This window comes from Acartia tonsa, chromosome 3, assembly GCF_053477335.1.
Source record: "Acartia tonsa isolate MP-2025a chromosome 3, ASM5347733v1, whole genome shotgun sequence".
In the NCBI taxonomy this organism is placed as follows: Eukaryota; Metazoa; Arthropoda; class Copepoda; order Calanoida; family Acartiidae; genus Acartia; species Acartia tonsa.
Window position 1 is genome coordinate 47,370,645 of NC_137262.1, and position 21,820 is coordinate 47,392,464.

The window sequence follows — 21,820 nt, forward strand, 5'->3', positions numbered from 1 at the left end:
TGAAAGAAAAAACTATTCTAACGTCAAATTTTATGGTTTAATATACTGAATATTACAATGTATATTTACTTGAAAGCAAAGTTGTTGTGTGTCAACCAATAAAAAACTAGTGCGATAGCAAGTAATAAATTGACTCAATAACAATTAACGCTAATTACAGTAGGATCAAAATAAATTGTTGATATAAAAAAATGTCAGAGAGGGGGGAGTAACAAGGTTAGTGGTATGATTAGAGCAGGGATAAAAGGATAGTAATCTTTTAAAGAATAAAAATCGTTTGCTCTAAATTTTTAAGCAACTTAAAATATCTAATGGTCCTTTTCAAATTTATAAAAAAAATAACTGCCCAAATATTTTTTATTTTATTATATAAAGTAGTAAGCTTGTCTGTGGCGAAGGATCTCTTAAGTGAAGTTTCTTTTAAGTCAAGAAAAGATTTTGGGATAGGGTATTCTCCACCCTCCCAATAAACAAATGATCCCCCCCACCCAAAAATAAATATTTTTTTTACTTTGTATATTTAAAATTCGAATTGAAAAGGGGGGAGGAATCGACTTTTTCCCATCCCGCTTTAAGTGCAACTAGAGGCTTCTTGGGGCGTAGCCGCTAGTTAACATAAAAGTATTTTATGTATCTATGTATTTTATGTATTTATTTTATAAATAATCAATTGAAAAATCTATCTATCCATGTGGTGCTTTTTATGACTTTTTCACCTTTTTTATTATGGAACCAATTTTGAGTAATTAATTGAGACTTGGGAACAAAATAAATGTCATTCATTTCCTAAGCGCCTATCAAACTATGGAGCTAACATTATATCAACACATAAAGTAATTAAAATATATAAAATACTACCAACTACGCCTCCTGGAGGCCTTTTGGGAAGGGGAAGGAGTGTTCTCTTAAGAGTGTGGAGATTCCAACTCCCCAATTTGTTTATATACCCATAGAACGCTTCACTGCACAGAAGAAACATATTGGTCAAGCGGCTAACGAGATCCTATGGTAAAAATAGACAGACACAAAGACATTCAGCTAATTCTATATGAGGATTAGAATAGTTAATGTTTTTAGTTATAATGCTGGGCATGATGTCGATGTAAAGTTAAGGAAAATAACTTGACAGCCATAATATGCTTAAGAAAACATTTAACAGGGAAAGGTTATACGACGTCTGAAACAAATTAAAACTTTGAAAGGGTTTAAAATTAGAATCTTTTCAAAATTACTTTTTAAAAGCGAAGCTTTTTAAAAGCGAAGCTTTTCTATAATTAGGGTCGGTCCGTCCGTCCGTCCGTACGTCCGTCCGTCCGTCCGTACGTCCGTCCGTCCGTCCGTCACGGATAGCTTTTTTCGTTAATTTAGACATGTTAGAATTGTCCTATCGATTTCAAATTTTGCATGGTGATTCCTTTAGTAGTTAGGTACGATTTAGAAAGCGTAGCAACTCTATAATCATTACCAAAATGTCCGTACGTCCATTTTAAACATGTTGATTTTTATACTTTTTTAAATAGCTTTTTTCGTTAATTGAGGCATGTTAGAATTGTCCTATCGATTTCAAATTTTGCATGGTGATTCCTATAATAGTAAGATACGAGTTAGAAAGCGTAGCAACTCAATAATCATTACCAGAATGTCCGTACGTCCATTTTAAACATGTTGATTTTTTTACTTTTTTAAAAACAAATTTTTATGTGATTTAATCATCCGATTGATCTGATTTTCGGTATATTGATTCCTGAAACAACAAAGTATAATGTAATAAGCGAAGCAACTCTATAAGCAAGTCCTAAAAATGTAAGTATGTCCATAAACATTATCCTGTATCAAGCAGTTTTTCAACAAATTTACTTACAATTTTGCTTTGACTCTTATACATTCGCATTCTAATTATTCAGTTCTGACATTATACAAGTGTTTATGTCCGTTTGTCCTACCGTTTCAGAGCTTCGCTTTTATGGATGTTGTCATCCTTGTTTCTATTTAAAACACACTAAACATTTTTTCTACTCTAATATTTTTTTTCTTTTTAGGCGAAGATTCCTACAGCTCCAACTCTGGGACAAACAGTGACTCCGAGACGTCCGACCACAACAAGACGGACAGCTCGGCCACCACCAGCGTGTCCGCCAGCCCCACAGCCGAGCTCAGCAAGTACAAGTTCGACCATCTGGACACATACTCCATCAGCGACGTGCTCATCTGTCACACGGACAAGACTTACAAGAACTGCGTCATTTGGGTCATCCGCCGGTCAGGCAATCTTGAGGCATTAGTGTTTGAGTGCGTGAGCGAGGACTACGCGCGCCAGTTATACCGCAATTTCCACGAGGTCAGCAAGCGCAGCAAGCTTGAGCGCCACCGACGGCGAAAAAGTGACGGCGGCAGTATTGTTACACGCAGCACAGACTATTTGGCGGGTGTTGGTGGTGGGGGTAACGCTGGAAAAAGTGATTATCGCGGCAGCATTGCTGTTACAGGCAACAGTGATCTAGTTGGCGACAGCAAAATAGGCGCTAACAAGGCGTCGGCCGACAATTTATTAGCTGCTGCTTCGTCAGGCGGCAACCAGCCGGATACACGCAAATGGAACCTTGTTCAGCACACAGACAGAAACGGTGTAACACACATCGAGGTCGAGTCCTCGCTGGCCGCCGCCTCAAGTAGCAATCTAGTCAGGCCAGGCAGCAGCCGGCTTGAGGCCAACGATCCTCCTCGAAGCATTATCTCCTTTTCGCCCGCCAAGTTTTCAGCGCGGCGCACCCCGGGCATGGGCAAATCTTCGGAGAAGAGCAAGTTTGCCAAAGAGCTTGAGAGTATACTGTCAAATGAGATCAAACGGCGGGATGAAACAGGGGATAAGAAGGAAGAAGGTGGGCAGGAGCGAGGCCGCAGGACGCATGGAGAGTCCCTGTCACTGCGCCAGCGCGCTCCCGCCATGCTTCTGCGCAAACTTGATGAGTTTGAGGAAAAGGCGCAGAAAATTTGGGCGAAGGCGGAGCAGGATGAAGAGAACAGGAAAATCTGGTCCAAATCATCAAATTCAGTTATTGGCATTTCTTCCCCACCCCGGGGACCCATACTAGGATCTCCTAAACCAGCCGTTGACCGGATCCGGTACAAAAAGCCACCGGGCAAAGACGGCAAAGATGACGCCAGTGGCAGCAAGGATGATTTACTGAAGGCGGCCACAGGGCAGTCACAAAGTATGCCCTACCAACAGCAGGAGAATGCAAGCAGAAAACACAACAAGGACAATCAAGTTACCAAAAACCCCACCAGCAAGGATGACAGCAGAATTTTAATACCTACAAAAACAGGCAAGGAGCCACCTAAAAAGTTGTACCCCAAGGAAAGTCCACCTATTTTTAGTGGTCGTTTTCTACCAATAGGTATGGTGGGCAGTCAGGTAGGGTTGGCGGCCCCACCCGGCCCACAGCCACACTCTCTGCCCATCTATCCGTTCCAGATGGGCTGGCCCCGCGTACCTGGAGAATTTTCTCAAGTAGAGGCATGGAAATTTGCTCAGGAGCAACAGTGGCGTCAGTCGGCGGCCACAAGTGTTCTGCAAGCTGCTGCGGCAGCCCAGCACCAACAACAAGCACACCAGCACCAGCAGGCGGCCCAGGCCGCAGCTCAAGAGCGGTCACGCAGCCGTGACCGCGCCCGCCTTGATCCAGACATGCGTCGTCGCGCCCAGAGCAAATCACCGGCCCGGCGACCCATGGGTGGCAGGCTCGACTCAAACCCTGAAGAATTTAGCCGGTTTGGCCGGATGTTCCGTGAATTTGGCGATGCTGTGCGCAGCCGAATTGGCGGTAAATCTGGCGGTAATGGTCCTAGCAACAGAATGGCTGTTGACCTACCCGATGCGGCCGCCTTGAAGTCCAACCTTAAAAAGCAACGATTCCCACAAGCGAGTGATTCCCCCCTATGTGAACATTCTCCTAATTCCAACAGTGATAACAAAAAGGTTCATTTTAATAAGTTTGCTACAGTTCAAATGATGGAGCGATAATATATAATACCTAATAAACTATCACAAAGAATACATACCACATTAAAATCTATGCAAAAAGAACATACCAATTGTTGACTCTATAATTAAAGTGATAAAACAGTGAGTATTTAAATCACCGCCATTATTATTATTATATGTTAAAAGTCCTAAATTTCACAAGTGTCATAAATATCTATGTGATGATTATATTATGAAGAAATTATTATTACCAGTAAAAGATCATACAGTTATAAAGTTTTATATATTATACGTTTGTTTAATACTTTTATATAATGTTTAAAAAGTTGATTATTATTAAGATTTTTTCTCTATTTTTAAAAGTTTCCGATTTTTGTTGTAAGGAATTTTAACCAAACAGAAAGTATACCATTATTTTTACCTAAAGAAACACAATCTAGTTTTTAATTGTTTACCATATATAGAAACATTTCTTAAGACTTTGATAAAATTGTATTTTAATTGAATTGTTTTTGTATAAGTGTTTTGGGGATTTTTATTCAGTTTTAATACATTAGAACTGAAACTGTGAAAAAGTAAAACATATTATTTTGTTGGAAAAGCAACACAATATAAAAATTCTCACAGTGCAACTTAAATTTGACACAAAACAGTGTTGTCCAACTTTATTGATTTTTAATCAAATATATTTAATGTTAATTTCCCATTTGTCGACTATTGGACCACTATTAGAGTTTATTTCTAAGAACTTTAATGACCCTACCCTTGCGGGGGGCAATAACAATGCGAGGCTCTTCTCAATCTAACCTTTAAAAAGCATTAAAATGTATGTTTAAAATTAAAGGGGGTGGGGGACTAAAGTGCTCTACTAGCTTTTGATAGGATATTTTAATAAAATTTAAAAAAAAAGCATTTTTATTGTTATTAATCAATGAACAAATAAAATAATAAAGATGCGCGCATCAATGACAAAAACCAGACACAAACACGAGAAAACTTTTTTTTGTTTTTAATATATCATGAGAGAATGTGGTTTTATATCTTAAAAATTGTGAGAAGCTAATTTTTATCCATATAATTTTAAAAGCATAACAAAAATATAAGATAAAAATTAGCTTTTCATTATTTTTTCCTTTTTTACGGTTGTGATAATATATAGAGTGTAATTGATTTTTTGTCTCTCTGTTAAAAAATCTAATTGCAAATGATTTTTATATAAAAGGATTTAAATCATAAAATGCTAATAAATTTTAATCTGTAAAAAAAAAGTTTGGATTTCTTTAGCGTTGCCTGAAAAATTAATTCTAAATAAAAAGGGCAATGAAAAAAATATGACTTTAGAAACGAAAGATGAAACATAAATTAATTGTATTTTATGATTTAAATGATTTAATAATAATAAATGATTGCATTGTTCATTATAAAAAAGTTGAATTTATTGCAATGTTATAAGTTTAAAAAATATACATTTGATATTTAAAGCTGCATTTATTCTTATGGGTCTTGAAAGAATTTAGGGTGTGAAAATAGAATTTATAAAATATGGATATAACATTAATTATTAAGTTAAATAAGGACTATTATGTTCAAACGTAGCGAAACATTAACCAAATGCTTTTTTAATCAGTTTTTTTTCTTATCTCGGTAACTACTGGACCGATTAGGCATGAGTTTTCAGGAAACAATACAGTAAATTTATATCTACATAAATTCTAGATTGACAAGTAGTTACATTTTTCGTGAGGCTTGTCTGTCTGTCCACCTTATCTATAAGTTGGTACAGCACATATCAGCCTCCAACAACAACAAAAAAACATTCCCCGACTCCTAGTTCCACCCTTGCTTTTAACAGTCACAACATATGCATCTACTAAGATATTTTAACCATTGCAATTACTTTTTGGGAGAAATTTATATATGGCAAAGGGTTAAGTATCCTGTAAAAAAAGGTCTGATGTTGTGTTAATAGCAAAACTAAATTTTTGTTCCTAAAAAACTACAATCCATGGTTTATTAGGTCTATTGTACAAAAGAAGAGTGTACAATAAGAGATGACACCTTTCTTGGCATGTAATGTAGGTGCATTTAACACTTTTAAGGTGCGTAGCATCTCTTCAGTTGTGTCCATCCTCTTATGACTCTCCGACCAAATTGAATACTACTATGAACGAAGAAAACACTATGTGTATTAAATATTTTTAGGATCTTAGCATCTCTGTAAGTGACTGCTTCCCACACTCTAAAACTATCAAACTAATCACAATAATAGACGACACCTTTCTTGGCATGTAATGTAGGTGCATTTAATATTTTTGCATGCGAAGTATCTCTACAACTGTCTCAATAATTAGCCCCCTTACTAGAAAAGGAATGTACAATAAGTATAGTATCTTTATAATTGTTATTTGTCCTTTATATATTATGCTTTTTTCTCGTTGAAAAAAGAGTCATACACATTTATTGATCTATACTATTCGTGTAGTTTTTTACTTCCCTACTATCCACCTAAGCACAATAATTAATTAGATGTCTCTTGGTATAAAGGAGTATTCAGTATTTTTGTTGCATCAAAGACCTCCTGTTTTACTCTCTGACTGACACCAATAAACTTATGAACTCCTAACAACTTTTAGTTTACAGTGGATCTTTGCTTTGATCCTGGTATAGTTTCTTCTCGAATCCCCTGAAGGCTATGGTCCCAGTCACTAATAATTGTAAAGCATGTATGCGATTTTTTTTAGTTTCTACAGATTTTCTAGTCCTTGTTGAACACGATCCGTTAAAGGCTTAAACCCACTATAATCAAAGAAAGAAATAATCTTTTTTTTCTGATATGCTTTTTATTGGTTTAGTCAAGGCTGTGTACGTTTAGAAATTTAGGTTGTACCAAGTTTTTTTTTATATAAAAATGTTCTTCTGTTAGAAACGTTTGTTAGGAAATTATATTTTATCGAAAGCTATTAAACATAGAATGATTAAAATAATGCCCATATCAATGATCATCTAATAGTTTTAATGGAAATTTGAATGAGATTGTTGGTAAATGGAAAGAATAACCTGGCTGATGAGCATCTACTATATAAACCACTCTATCCGTTAGTATATATCTTAAAATAGATTGTATTTAATCATATTCTAAAAGAGCTAAATTCCCCGATAAAAACTACCCTTTAAATACTTTTAATTTCGCACAAAATAAATCTTTGATACCAAAGTGCAGTACTCGTGTAGAATGATAATTTTTGGTACATACATAGATCTAGATTTCATAGATTACTTTCATAGGGGTAGAACAGCAAAATTATAAATAAAAACTCAAATTATTTCATCCAAATAGTTCTATATACAATCTAGCTTTATTGGAGGGTCAGACAAAAATGCAGCCAGTCATCCAGGTATCCAGGTAAATGGAAGATGTAAAAACTGCTGCAGGTTTCAACTACTAATATAGTGATAAGTATTTGTCATAAGTATGCACAATGATTAGTTTAAGATTAAGATTTAGCTGAAACCAACAACACAATCAATCAAAGAAAAATATATTTCGAAATTTTAGCTGTTTTTGGGTTGTGTTAGTATAAATCAAATTTCAGTGACAAAGGATAGCAAAGGATAGAGATTTCGCCAATCCAGATAACTCTATTGGGTGCATAGAAGAGCGGTAAATCAAGGGATTTGTAAGATTTATCCATAAAATATATTATATCTATGGATAAAGTGTTTAGAAATGGCTGTCTAGTGTATTTATTATAATGATACAATTTAACTATTTAGAAAATGAAAAAGTTATTTTATAAGTAAAGCTACTCTATGAATATGCATCATACAGCTGATCTTACAACGTGGTTTGTTTTATTTAATTGTCACATGCCTTGGCACACACACAAACTCCAACCTTCCTACTAGTCAGTAAAGACACTCTAAAATATGTATCATACAGCTGATCTTACAACGTGGTTTGTTTTATTTAATTGTCACATGACTTGGCACACACACAAACTCCATCCTTCCTATACCATAAAGTAGTAAGGTTTTTTTGTCTGTAGGTTTAAATTTTGATAACTACTGGATTGATTAAGTTCTCCATTTTAGGGTAGCTTTTTATTTGTCTCTGGATGGTTCCAGGCTACTTAATTGTTATATCTAAGTTTGGTTTTAGGCTTTTTCTTCTTCACTTACTCCATCGAATACAGAGATTCTAGAGAAACGATGCTAGTTAAATAAAAAGCTCAGAATTCGAACCTTTCTCCATAACTAATATTATATCCATATTTGAATTATTTGTGAGAAAGCAACTCTATAAGTCTGCAGTTTATTTATTATGTGCTTATAAAAAGTTTTGAAAGACTTAGCACGCTCACAAACACAAATGTAAGATTTATTTCTAATTCTTATTATTAAACAGTAACTATAAAAAAAACCGTTAAAGGAAGTTTGAAAAATAAATGTATAAATATAGATGTATGATCCAGACAACTACAAGCCCCAAGTGACAGAAACCCTTTTCGTCTGTTAGCAAATTGATTTTTGTTCTTTAGTAGTTCCTCGGCTGTGTTTGTATTTCCGACTCTATTAGCTGATTTCAAAGACCCAAAACAAAATCCCTGCCCTGAGGAGAGAGATATAGCTCATACCCACTCTATTCTTTTACTTTAATGTTTGAAAAACTACTTATCTTTAGCTGTTTTGAGATACCAATCCTTGAATCTATTTTTGTTGTAAAACGGTGTCCTATCTTAAAACTATATGTAATGTAACCTTTGTTATTTTTGGGTGTGTTTAAAAAAAATAATGTTTTATTTTTGCACTAAAAGATTTTGTGCAATGAAATACTTTTAATACCTAACTGTTTTACAAATGTTTTCAAATACTTTAATACTTAACTGTTTAGAAGATATTTGGGGGTTTGGTTACAATAACAATTTAGTAAAAAAAAAAAAAAAAAATAGTTATTTGACTGAAAAGTGGATAGAGGATGCCCTACCTAAAATATATTTTCTGGAGCTATTTCTTAGGGGATTCAAACTTAACTTTGTAAAATAGCCTAGTACATAAACCAGAAAAATTGCCAAGATTATGTTCATTTTTCAATATAAAGTACAATGCTTAACGTTTCTAGTTGCACCAATTACTGAAATTTATATCCTTGTTTATAATTATTTAAGCAGACATTAAGGAGTTACAAAACCTTCACAAGTTTTTTTTAATGTAAAAATTCTAAGCCACAAGAATAGAGGGATTCCTTAGAAATTCTAAACACATTCTAAAGTTTATATTTGTCTCTGTATGTTTGTTAACAAAGTTTTTTTAGGAAGTCTCTTTCTAGTACTGTACAGGTTTTAGGCTATTTTAGATTGGGGGGGGGGGGGGGGAGGGAGGGGAATCAACATCGTTCATAAAAAATGACTTTCAACTATCTTAACAAACAAGCATTTTTTCGCAGCAGAGATAATAAATTTTAATATTTCAGAAGACTTTGATACTTTTGAGTCTTGAAAAAAAATATCTTCGATTAATTTATACCAAAATTTGTGAAGGCATATACTGTCTCATTATACGAATTTTTTTTGTGGCAAAAATGTTTAAAATCTCCAGCAGAAACGTAAACACTCATAGTTAAATTTCCGCAAATGCACAAAATTAAAGACTGTAAAGGGACACTCTGGATTCATCGTTTTCAGTCCACGCTGTAATTTAAACTTCTGGCGTAGGTTTGTGGTTGCCTGCATAATTATATACTCTCATTTTTCATAAATTATTAAGGTTATTTTGTCTGAAACATAAGATATTATTAACTACTGAACCGATTGGGTTATCTTTGTTAAATAAGCAATGTTCACATAGGTCCAAAGATGGTTTTAGGCTAATTTGTTTACCGATTTAAATCTTTAGATTAATTTAAAATATTTTTTACCCCTTTCTGCCCCTTTAAATACGGAACCTCGAGAAACAAAGGATATATTCACTTGTTTGAGTTAAGACAATTCCAATAAATTTTATATTGCTTCTATAAATTTGTAAAATAATGCATATTTAGTTGGTAAAGATTTCAATAAAAAAATATTGTTTTTGATTGTCAAAATAGCAAAATTTATTATCATATGTTGAAGAAATGTATAAAAAAAATTTAACTCTATAGAATGTTTCTTAACTTACAAAGTGGATAGTTCCTTGCAGAGTGTCCTAGTAAGCATATAATTTTTACTGCACGGGAAAAATAAGAAAAAGAGGAACCTTTACATTTTACGAGTCCTTCATTTTTACCAAGGAACATTATATTCATAAATAGCGCACAAATGACGAGGTGGTAATTGTACAAAGTCACTCCCTTTTTGGTTTTCAAATTTTGTAATTTTTATGTTCTTTGATGAAAGAACTTTAGAACGGACATAAATATTATTAAGTATCACCGCTAGTAACAAATACGACTTAAATGTGCATTTAGAAATAATTAAGACGCTGCACTTTCGCTATTTTTTATAGTTTTCTCGTTGCTTAATATTGGATAATTACACAGGATTCTTAGTTCAGCATTTGACCTTTTAGCATAGTAATCTATTCACAGAATTAAATAGACAATCGTAGAATGAACTTCCCTAGAAAGCTTAACCTAATTATGTAAATATTGAGTATCTATTAGTTATTTGTTGTACTGCATTATAGACAGCTTTACGCGGATATTAAAATTAAGGACAAATCTGGTATTATTTTTTATTTATTTATCTAAATATTAGTTGAAAAAGGTCTGTAAAACGATTATATACATGATTTTTCAGTATGGATGAGAAACGGTTCTAAACTAGCGTATATTGATTGGTTATGAAGAAGCTAGTAAAAGTTGCTGACTCAGATTATGACGTCAAAAAATAACTAACCAATGATAGGCCACTATAAATTTAACCATTGGTCAATTACAGTGTATACTGGCCTCTCATTGGTTATTTTTTTGACGTCATAATCTGAGTCAGCCACTTTTACTAGCTTCGTTATGAAGCCATACTGAAATTATATTATCAAATAGCCAGTTTAAAAATTCTATGAATATTGAACTATATAATTGATAAAAACTAAATATGATTTAGGTAAAACGTACAACTTATAAAGAGTAGTTGCGCTGAAGTCAAATAAGTACTTCAGTCTTAATACATAAAATCTCCAAAATTGCTATGTCAATTTATCTTAGATTTTTTTTTACAAGTTCTAGACTGATTTTATAGATATTTTAGTAAGATCTAGCTAATCAACTAAAAGATACTAATTAGGATAGATTTAAACTGTTTAATCCCCCCCTCTCCATGTATGACCAATCTATGTGAATAAAATCTATTTTAAGCAATTCTTATCCATTGCTCTGCCCTTAATTGGTTTAGAAAGTGAACTAAAAGATGTGAAAAAAACTTTTTCAAAAGTTCAAAATTATACCATAAACACAAGAAAACACGTAGTAATTATATTCTAAAATTAATTGTTAACATTGAAATTATTGGATACTTTACCTGAAAGTGCCTAGAGCTCAGAAACTAACCCCCTTATTTAAATAAGGAGGGGATGTTTTAACACTTAAACTCTTTGTTTGGATGTCATAAATTTACCTGATTTGTAAACATTATACAACTCGCGAAAAGCTAACATTTAAAAAGAAGTTTAAAAAGTTTATCCTACTCCTTTTGCCTACTTGGTTCATTAGAGTAAAACTCTAGAAGGAGAAAGGGTTAAATAACTGTATCTCTCCATCGCAACCGCCTTGTGCAACCTTTCTATTGGGTCATCAACCAATGGTGTCGCTTATATTAACACAGAAGTATTAAGTAGAAGAAAATAATTTAGAAGCAGAGCAGACGAAAGAGGTCTTTGAAAAAAGTTGTCTGTATAATACACATCTAAGCTATACATCTGTTCTTAGTTCTACTTTAATGGTTTTTATTTCAGAATCTTTTTAAAAACGAAGCTTTTCTATAATTAGGGTCGGTCCGTCCATACATCCGTCCGTAACTGATAGCTTTTTTCGTTAATTTAGGCATGTTAGAATTGTCCTATCGATTTCAAACTTTACATGGTGATTCCTATAGTAGTTAGGTACGTATTAGAAAGCGTAGCAACTCTATAATCATTATCAAAATGTCCGTACGTCCATTTTAAATATGTTGATTTTTTTACTTTTTAACAACAAATTGTTATGTGATCTAATCATCCGATTGATCTGAATTGTGGTATATTGATTTCTGGGACAACAAAGTATAATGTTATAAGCGAAGCAACTCTATAATCAAGTTCTAAAAATGTTAGTATGTCCATAAACATTATCCTGTATCAAGCAGTTTTTCAACAAATTTACTTACAATTTTGCTTTGACTCTTATACATTTCTTTTCTGATTATTCAGTTCTGACACTATACAAGTGTTAATATCCGTTTGTCCTACCGTTTCAGTGCTTCGCTTTTATGGATGTTGTCATCCTTGTTTGACCTGTATATTCAAACATATTATTTTGTTTCAAGTTAAAACACCAGACATAAGATAAGATTTTCTATTATTAATTTTATCATTAAAAATTTTAAAACAATAAAAGTAAGTTAATTAAAAAGATGAAAAAAAATTTAAATTATCATTATTATAGTTTCTTCTTTTTAAACCTATTATACAATTTTTGTTAAAGTACTTACAAATACAATTTTGTTTATATCTTGTGTAAAATTGTTCTATCCAATATCTGTAAATAAATGTTTATTAAATTATATTATTATATTTAATCTGTAATATTTAACCTAAATAAACGTCAGATTTTAAACTTTTATTTTGGTCTTTTCCAACATATAGGACATACTTTTATTCAAAGTAATACAAAGTCTGCACAAATACAAACAAGGATGACAACATCCATAAGTAGCGAAGCTAAAAAATTAGTCATAAAAAATATAAATTTCAGCCGTCTATCTTTAATAGGAGTCGAGAAAATATCGAAAACTAAAAAATGTAGGAATCGATCTAGCACAACAAATAATTAATAAAACTTGATGAAAATATGAACAATTTAAATTTATTACATCCCTGAAAATTTCAGGCTTCTATCTTGAAAAGGAGCCAGGAAAATCACGTTTCCCCAAAAACGTTTAAGACGGACAGACGGACATTTCAAATTATAGAGTAGCTTCGCTACTAATTAGAAATTTAACAGATTTTAACCCTGGGTTTAATAATATCTCTATAGCTTTAAGATCGATTCTAGTAAAAAATTGGAACTTCCCATTACCTCTTGGGGCGAAGCCACTAGTATTATTATATTCTATCACTAGCGGCTTCGCCCCTAGCCTCTAGGGGCTTTGCCCCGAGAGATGATAAAAAAAAATTAAGGTGAAATTAGTAAAAAAATAAAAAAAGGACCAAGGAAATCTTCTGCAAAAAAAAGGACCAAGGATAACTCCTACAAAAAAAATGGAGGGGGATTTTTTTTGGGAGGGGGGGGGGGGATGGGGGTGTCCCACCCCCCAAGAAACTAGCATGAAACCACCACAAGATATATTCCCTGAAGAGTAGAATCCGATCGGTTCAGAGATCTTACGCTTCAGACGGACGGACGGACAGACATCATTCTACTTTGTATTATAGATGTGAATCAGACACAAAAAAATAATCAAGAAGACTGATCAATTTAAAAAGGCGACTGCGACGAAAATAAAATAATTGGGGCTTAACCATGAAAAGCAGTCAAAATGTTTGAAGCTGCGGGTGAACTAACTCATCCAAAATTACGATTCTGTAGATGAGAATTGTGGGTTGTAAAGTTTGAACACTGCCGTTTGGAAACAACAAAGAAAAGTACCCAAAGTTTTAGAGCCAACGAAAGAATAAAACAATGTGATTATAAATCTTTGTGGTAATTACATCATATGTCCCCTCTCCTCCCTGCTAAGATCAGCTCTTTAGCTGCCGAGCAGCCACGCCCTGTAATATTCCATCGATTCATGATCAAAATGACGCATATTTAAATCAGGGATCTATAGGGATAAGACAATGACCGATAAATTGATGTACATCTCCAATCATGATACACAAAATTACCCCTTCTGTGGATTACCATTTGTGCTGAAAAGTTTTGACACCCAACTTAATGAACTAACCATTCAAAATTCAATGAAGTATATACTCAAAGTTGTTAGGCCAACAAATAGGAAAACCTTATTATAAAACTTTGGGGACTAGTGTAATAAACAGCCCAATATCCCCTTCCTCCCTGCCTTAATCTAAATACTCCAAACTGGATTTGGTTGGATTAGATTTGAAAGTACTCCGCCTATTTTACCTGTCATATCAAAAGCCTCCTACTAATTTAGTTATCAATTGAAATTCAAACAGTAACATATCAATAATGAGGTATTTATATTATTTATTCTTTGTTGCACCAGATTTTTGTGGGCTCTAATAATAATAATAATATAATGTAGTGATACTTGCAGCTGGCTGAAATAACGATACCCCCCAATTACCCCATTTACCCAATCTCTTCCCCTTCTACTGGATGGAATAACTGACCAATAAACGAGGTCCATTGACGACAAATTTTTCCCTGTCCAATATATTCACGTATACTATGTAAATTTTTCTAACAATATCTTTTTTCAGATTCGTATCAACCATTGTTATGATTGCCTACCTCATCAACTGTGCCATGTCCTGCTTCAGTACTAGTAGCAGTAGCAACAAGGTCGGCAACAGCGGGCTCAACGGCGGTTTCGGCGGCTCCTGGGTCAATTCTGACGGTCAGGTGACCAGCACTTCTGGAACATTTAATAATGCCAGCGCTCAAGAGGTTCTAGGTATAATATTTGTATTATATTAAATAGTTTATATGACACACTAGCAGCTATGCCACTTGAGGTCTTTAAAGGAAGGGGAAGATGGAGGGGGGGGGGGTCAAACCTACACTCTCATTTTTTTTTAAATACAAAGAGGGTATATTTTCCCAGAGTGATTTATCTTGAGGTGGTGGAGATACCCTCACCAAAATTAACATTTCACTGAAAAGGAGAACCATATCTGCCCCAGCGATTAGCAAGATCGATACATAGATGGACATCCTGTTACTTTTGTATAAACATATATTTTACTTCTAAATGAATTCTTATTTTTCAGGAGCTATATTTGGAGGAAAGAAGAAATGAAAAATAAATTCAATAATATTAAGATTTATCTAAAATGATTAAATTAAAATTATAATATATTTATTGTACATTGAAAATATATATCATCCATTGTTAATTGTTATTTTTTTTAATTAAAGCGCAGCTTTTCTATAATTAGGGTCGTTCCCTACGTATGTTCATTATCGTTAGCTCTTTTTTTTATAGTTTAGACATGTTTAGTGTTTTAAAATTTGACATAACCATCCTATTCACTTAATTTTTGAAATATGAATTTAAGTTTCTTTTGAATTTTTGTTCAATCTTCTAAATTATGTTGATTTTTTAATGCGTTTTTACTCTGAGTCTATATTTGTATAGGCTTTCAAATTTTTAAGCTTCGTTTTTATGAGTGTTGCTATCCATGTTTTAATTAAAGGTCCTTGTTTAATGATACATTTTAATTGCTTTTCATAGTAACAAAAATGTATTTGATATCATGTTACTCTTACTATGGACATTAATGTCCTTTTTAATATTTTGGGTCGGCATGACCGTCTGTTATTCTGTTCTTAACTGTTTTGTTCTTAACTGTTAGTTCAAATCATTAATTTAGGTAGTTTGAATTGTCCTATCGAATTCAAATTTTGGTTGATAATTCCAACAATAATTAGGTACGATTTAGAAAGCGTAGCAACTCCATAAACGTTCCTCCAGAATGTACTTGCGTCTATTTAAAACAAGTTGATTTATAGCTGTTCAGTTAACTTCTGGTTGATATTATCATCCTATTCAAAAGTTTTGAAATCATAATTTTAAAAATAGGCCTACAAGATACAATGTTATAGTCAAAGTAGCTAAATAATGAATTTATAAATATGTCCTTTTTTGCAACAAATTTATATTCATTTTTTTAGACTTTGTCATTCTTGTTTTCAAATGTATAAAATGGTAAAAATAGATAATGCAGGTAAAACCTTACTTAACTTTATAACGATCTTTTTAAGTGGGCGGAGATTATAGCACCCAAACAGTAAAAAATAAAACTAGATAATTCAGGTGAATCTTTCTTAGCTTTATCACCTAATATTCTTAGTGGGAGGAGATTTTGATATCTAAACCCCAAGTTTAAATTCCTATTCCTAAAAAAATTTCAAAACGTCCATACGGGTTTTAATTTTAAAAGCCCCCAGTCTCACGATAGTCCCTTCAGTATAGCTGTTAAAATCTTTCTTACTTGGTCTCAAATCAACCCACCCTAGTTGTCAGCCTTGGTTTCTTTTCTAGCTTTTACTAGTTTATCCTATTACATAATCTTATTACATAAAGTAGTCATTTTTTTGTCTGTAGCTTAAGATATAGGTCCTAAGCTTCACACAGATCCTAGGTTACAGACTATCTTTCTACCCATTACTTCCCCCACGAAGATGGAGCACCTAGAAGCTAGGGCGCAGCCAATAGTACAAGCATTAAATCAAGCACCCTTTTATATTTTTGTACAAAAGTAGAAAACTAATCCAGGTGAATCCTACTTACTATACTATCACATGTTTTTAAAAGAGGCGGCAATCTCTTATTTTTCTTCTACTCCTCCCCTTACAAATGATATCATTTGGGTATAAAAGCACAATGACATACAAGCCACAGTCAGTACTCACTTGTCATCTTTACTGTCAAGATCATTACAAATAATAAGGTAAAAATTATTTTTCCGTATATATTACGTAAATCCTAATACAGAAGTGAGTCTTTGAGATTTAACTAAACTATTCACATTAAACTAAATTTCACATGGCTAATAATTAGGTTATTTTACTTTTATATCTAAGTCTATGTGATATTTAGGCTATTTTTTTGTATCCCCCCCCCCCCCTTTGAATATAAAGCCCATTAATGCTTGGAGCCTTGCCATAAGTTTAATAGAAAATTTAACCACCTTGGTTATTAATCATACTTTTATATATTTAGGATGAAGTTGTTTGTAGTATTATTGGCTTTTAGCCTGTATGTATCAGCAGCTCTGGCTCTACCATTCTTACCTGGGGGAGGCTTTGGAGGCGGCGGTGGAGGTGGTGGAGGCTTCGGAGGTGGTTTAGGTGGAGGATTTGGTGGAGGATTTGGAGGTGGATTTGGTGGAGGTCTTGGAGGAGGCGGCGGTGGAGGTGGTGGCGGAGGAGGTGGTGGTCTCGGAGGTGGTTTTGGTGGCGGGTTTGGAGCAGGAGGAGGAATTGGAAAATAAGAATTTTCTGAAGAAAAAAATTATCAAATTATATTTATTATTTATAAATAACTTTACATTAAAATTGCAATACTGAAATACAATAATAATCAAGCCTATTTTGTGGTTAATTTTTAATCATATACATCAATTTTTCTTCTGTGTATCTTTCATTGTTATATACTAGGAGATAAACCCTCTACGGGAAGTATTTTAAGTTTTAGCAGAGAGAATCCAAAATATGAGAAAAACAAAAAAAAACTGCATGTCCTTTTATCTATGAACCTATAGCAATCTAATTTTGATAATGCTACCCACAAAAGTTTTAAAAACGAACCAAAAACGCCTAAGAAATGTTGCTCTGACTATAAAGCACTATAATATGCACCATAATGCTGGGTATGTTGACAGGAAAAATCAGTGTTCTAGATCAGCTGTGAAAATCCCATAGTGTAAGAAGACTTTTTATACATTCATAAGAGATGAGACAAAAGTACTTTAACAAACTCACAAGACTTAAATTTGAAGTTTATTTTGCATTACAAATTGTTTAATGTACAAGTGTGTTAGTTTTTCAGGTGCTTAATATAAAAAAGATTAAAATATTTCTTACATATTTTTAAAAATATTTAAGTAGACTATTCAGCTTTAATTAAAGTGGTCACAACTGATATAGTATTGACATAATAATTTTTATGTTAAATATTTTCAACAAAGTTTTAAGCATGAAAAATCTTTAATCTGAAAGCTCCTATGATGTTATCTTAGAAAAAGCATTTTATTATTTTATTATTTTAAACTTTTAAATTCTAAATTGTAAGATGTAACCTTCAGCTGTTACAGAAAACGCTTTGAGTGCTAATAATATTATTTAAAGTGTGTTATTTTTTTATATGTTTCATTATTATTTGGCCACAACTTGGTAAAAAATGTTCGCAAATTAGACCTTTTTATACCGAAGATACACAAATGGTTCCTTTACAAGCCCAATCAATCAGTTTTAAGATATCTTTATATTTCAAGGAAAATTTATGAAAATACAAAAAAAGGAAAATTTTGGTGTTATCTATGTTTATTTTTACTTTCCTCTCATTTTTAAAGTTTGATTCCGTAAATTGGCTATTCTTGAAGGGATTTATGCACTGATTATACTGAAACAAAATATTGGGTAGAAATTAATGTATTTCAAAGAAAGAAAATTTGAAAAATAAGAAATTCGACCTCTATCATTTCAAAGGACAGCTGCCAACCTCCAGTTGACAGGATGTAGTTAAATACTTGTTAGCAATAATAATTGGCCCAAAAAGTAAAACAAAAAGTTTTTTTCAATATGGTAAAAAAATGATAATCTTAATCTTAATTTTGGGGATGATGATTTTAAAGACGCTCTTGCTGTTGGTGATGATAACCCAGATGGTATCAAAATACATGAGCATTATGACAACATGTCTATTAAACTATGGTCTGACTTTTGTATTTTTAGAACTCTCCAATCAAGAGAAATCCCAAAACATACAATCATGATTTTTAAATTCTCCAATTCATAAGGTAAATACAGAAGTTTTTAAAAGATGGTTATATTTCTTTTTATATTAAAAAAAAATTTGTTTTTCTTTTTTGGCTAATTATTATCACTAACAAGTATTTAACTACATCCTGTCAACTGGAGGTTGGCAGCTGTCCTTTGATGTGATAGAGGTCAAATTTCTTTTTTTTCAAATTTTCTTTCTTTCAAATACATTAATTTCTACCCAATATTATGTTTCAGTATAATCAATGCATAAATCTCTTCAAGAATAGCCAATTTAACAGAATCAAACTTTAAAAATGAGAGAAAAGTAAAAATAAGTATTTTTCTGTTGATTTTATGGTATCTCTGCATATAAAAGGTAACACCCAAACTTGCCTTTTTTGGTATTTTCATAAATTTTCCTTGAAATATAAAGATATCTTAAAACTGATTGATTGGGCTTGTAAAGGAACCATTTGAGAATATTCGGTCGATAAAGGTCTGATTTGTGAGCATTTTTGACCAAGTTGTGGCCAAATAATAATGAAACATATAAAAAGGTAACACACTTTAGTGTTACAAAACAAAAATAATATCATTTATTTTTTTTTCTTTCATGCACTAGTGCAAGAAGTAGTTTAAAATGTAAGTCAAGAATTAATTTTGTTAATTATTTGTTTTGATATTAGCTGATAAATAATATTTTTTCTATGATTTCTAAAACTATAAATTGAATTAACCAAAAATATTCTTGTTTATTAATGTATTTCAGAATTGCAATTTTAATATAAATTTTCTATAAATAATAAATATAATTAAACATTTTTTTTTCTTCAGAAAAATCTTATTTTCCAATTCCGCCTCCTGCTCCAAACCCGCCTCCAAAACCACCTCCGAGACCACCACCTCCTCCACCCCCACCTCCACCGCCGCCTCCTCCAAGACCTCCACCAAATCCACCTCCAAATCCCGCACCAAATCCTCCACCTAGACCACCCCCGAAGCCTCCACCACCTCCACCGCCGCCTCCAAAGCCTCCACCAGGAAAGAATGGTAGGGCCAGAGCTGCTGATACATACAGGCTAAAAGCCAATAATACTACAAACAACTTCATCCTAATAAATAAAAAGTATAATTAGTAATCAAGATAATAAATCGAAAGCTTCTGTTTATTTTGTAAACAAATGCAGTACTTTAAAAAAATTAAATTTCGCTGCTAGTGTTAATAGTAGATACTATTTAGAAAGAGGTATCTTTACAAATTAATGATATATCTATAATATCAGCTGAGAAAATGAGGTTTACCCTTTAGGGTTACGGACAGGCTGACAAAGTGATAATAGTCTACGACAAAGAAATTAAATATTTATACCTTTATATTTGTATTGTTCTTGTTTGTTGAGGTGATTACTGTGTACTGCATTGAACTTGTATGTCAGTGACCTTTTATACTCAAATTTAAATAAATCATAAAAAAGGGGATGGAGTTCAAAGCATAAATGTTGAGAAATCTCCGCCTCCTTTCAAAAACATGTGATATATTAAGTAGGATAAACATTCACCTGGATTAGTTTTCTAGTGTTAAACAAAAAGATATAGAAAAGGGAAGCTTGATTTAAGACTTAATTATATCAACAAGTAAAATCTTCATAAAAGGGAACAAGGATCACATCCATAAGTAGTGTGGCTCTAAAATATGCTCAAAAGTTATACCAACAAAGCAAATACATTAAAAACAGATTGCTAAAATAAGATGTTTAGTGGTCATACAAATATCTCCAAAAGAAATTTCAGCAGTCTTTGTTTGATAACACCATAGAAACAAGGATGACAACATCCATAAAAGCGAAGCACTGAAACGGTAGGACAAACGGACGTACTAACACTTGTATAGTGTCAGAACTGAATAATCAGAATATAAATGTATAAATGTCGAAGCAAAATTGTAAGTAAAATTGTTGAAAAACTTCTTGATACAGAATAATGTTTATGGACATACTTACATTTTTAGGATTTGATTATAGAGTTGCTTCGCTTATAATATTGTACTTTGTTGTCCCAGGAATCAGTATACCAAAAATCAGATCAATCGGATTATTAGATCACATAAAAATTTGTTGTTAAAAAAGTAAAAAAATCAACATGTTTAAAATGGACGTACAGACATTCTGGTAAAGATTATAGAGTTGCTACGCTTTATAAATCGTACCTAACTACTACAGTTATCACCATGCAAAGTTTGAAATCAATAGGACAATTCTAACATGCCTAAATTAGCGAAAAAAGCTATCCGTTACGGACGGACGGACGGACGGACGGACGGACCGACCCTAATTATAGAAAAGCTTCGCTTTTAAAAAAAGAAAGGGGAATTAGATCAAAGGGAAAATTCGGATAAATATCCGCCTCCTATTTAGCTTTACCTGGATTAGTTGTCTATTGTATAACAAAATATATGAAAAGGGTTTTAAATTTTAATCAGAAAGGATAGGGACATTTACCTGTTTTTAAAAGCGAAGCTTTTCTATAATTAGGGTAGGTCCGTTGTCCGTAACGGATAGCTCTTTTCGTTAATTTAGGCATGTTAGAATTGTCCTATCGATTTCAAACTTTGCATGATGATTCCTTTAACAGTTAGGTACGAGTTAGAAAGCGAAGCAACTCTATAATCGTTACCAGAAAGTCCGTACGTCCATTTTAAACATGTTGCTTTTTAACTTTTTTAACATCAAATTTTTATGTGATAAAATTATCCGATTGGTCTGATTTTTGGAATACTGATTCCTAGGACAACATAGTATAATGTTATAAGCGAAGCAACTTTATAGTCAAGTCCTAAAAATGTAAGTATGTCCATAAATATTATGCTGTATCAAGCAGTTTTTCAACAAATTTACTTACAATTTTTTGTTATAAGCGAAGCAATCTCTATAATTATGTCCTAAAATTGTATGTATGTTCTTAAACAATATACTGTATTTAAGCAGTTT

General features: G+C 32.7%; 1 protein-coding gene and 3 long non-coding RNA genes across 4 annotated transcripts in view; 3 read left to right on the forward strand and 1 right to left on the reverse strand.

Annotated features, from left to right (window-relative positions):
- The window catches only part of LOC145314378 (uncharacterized), a 156,337-nt gene extending 150,871 nt beyond the window's left edge, over positions 1–5,466 (forward strand). Inside the window, exon 4 of the mRNA XM_080154259.1 lies at positions 2,040–5,466. Within this exon, the coding sequence (XP_080010385.1) occupies positions 2,040–4,024 (1,985 nt within the window). The 3' untranslated portion in view covers positions 4,025–5,466. The remainder of the gene's footprint in view (positions 1–2,039) is intronic.
- Positions 5,467–14,333: 8,867 nt separating this feature from the next.
- On the forward strand, positions 14,334–15,241 carry LOC145315284 (uncharacterized). The gene is made up of 3 exons (XR_013878006.1): positions 14,334–14,356; positions 14,606–14,799; positions 15,116–15,241. It is a non-coding gene; the product is annotated as an uncharacterized LOC145315284 (long non-coding RNA).
- A 1,515-nt stretch (positions 15,242–16,756) lies between these two features.
- LOC145314920 (uncharacterized) lies at positions 16,757–17,341 on the forward strand. Its single transcript, XR_013877886.1, has 2 exons — positions 16,757–16,798; positions 17,071–17,341. It is a non-coding gene; the product is annotated as an uncharacterized LOC145314920 (long non-coding RNA).
- Positions 17,342–19,578: 2,237 nt separating this feature from the next.
- On the reverse strand, positions 19,579–20,255 carry LOC145315285 (uncharacterized). Its single transcript, XR_013878007.1, has 2 exons — positions 20,203–20,255; positions 19,579–19,945 (listed from the first exon to the last, which is right to left on the reverse strand). It is a non-coding gene; the product is annotated as an uncharacterized LOC145315285 (long non-coding RNA).
- Positions 20,256–21,820: the final 1,565 nt, after the last annotated feature.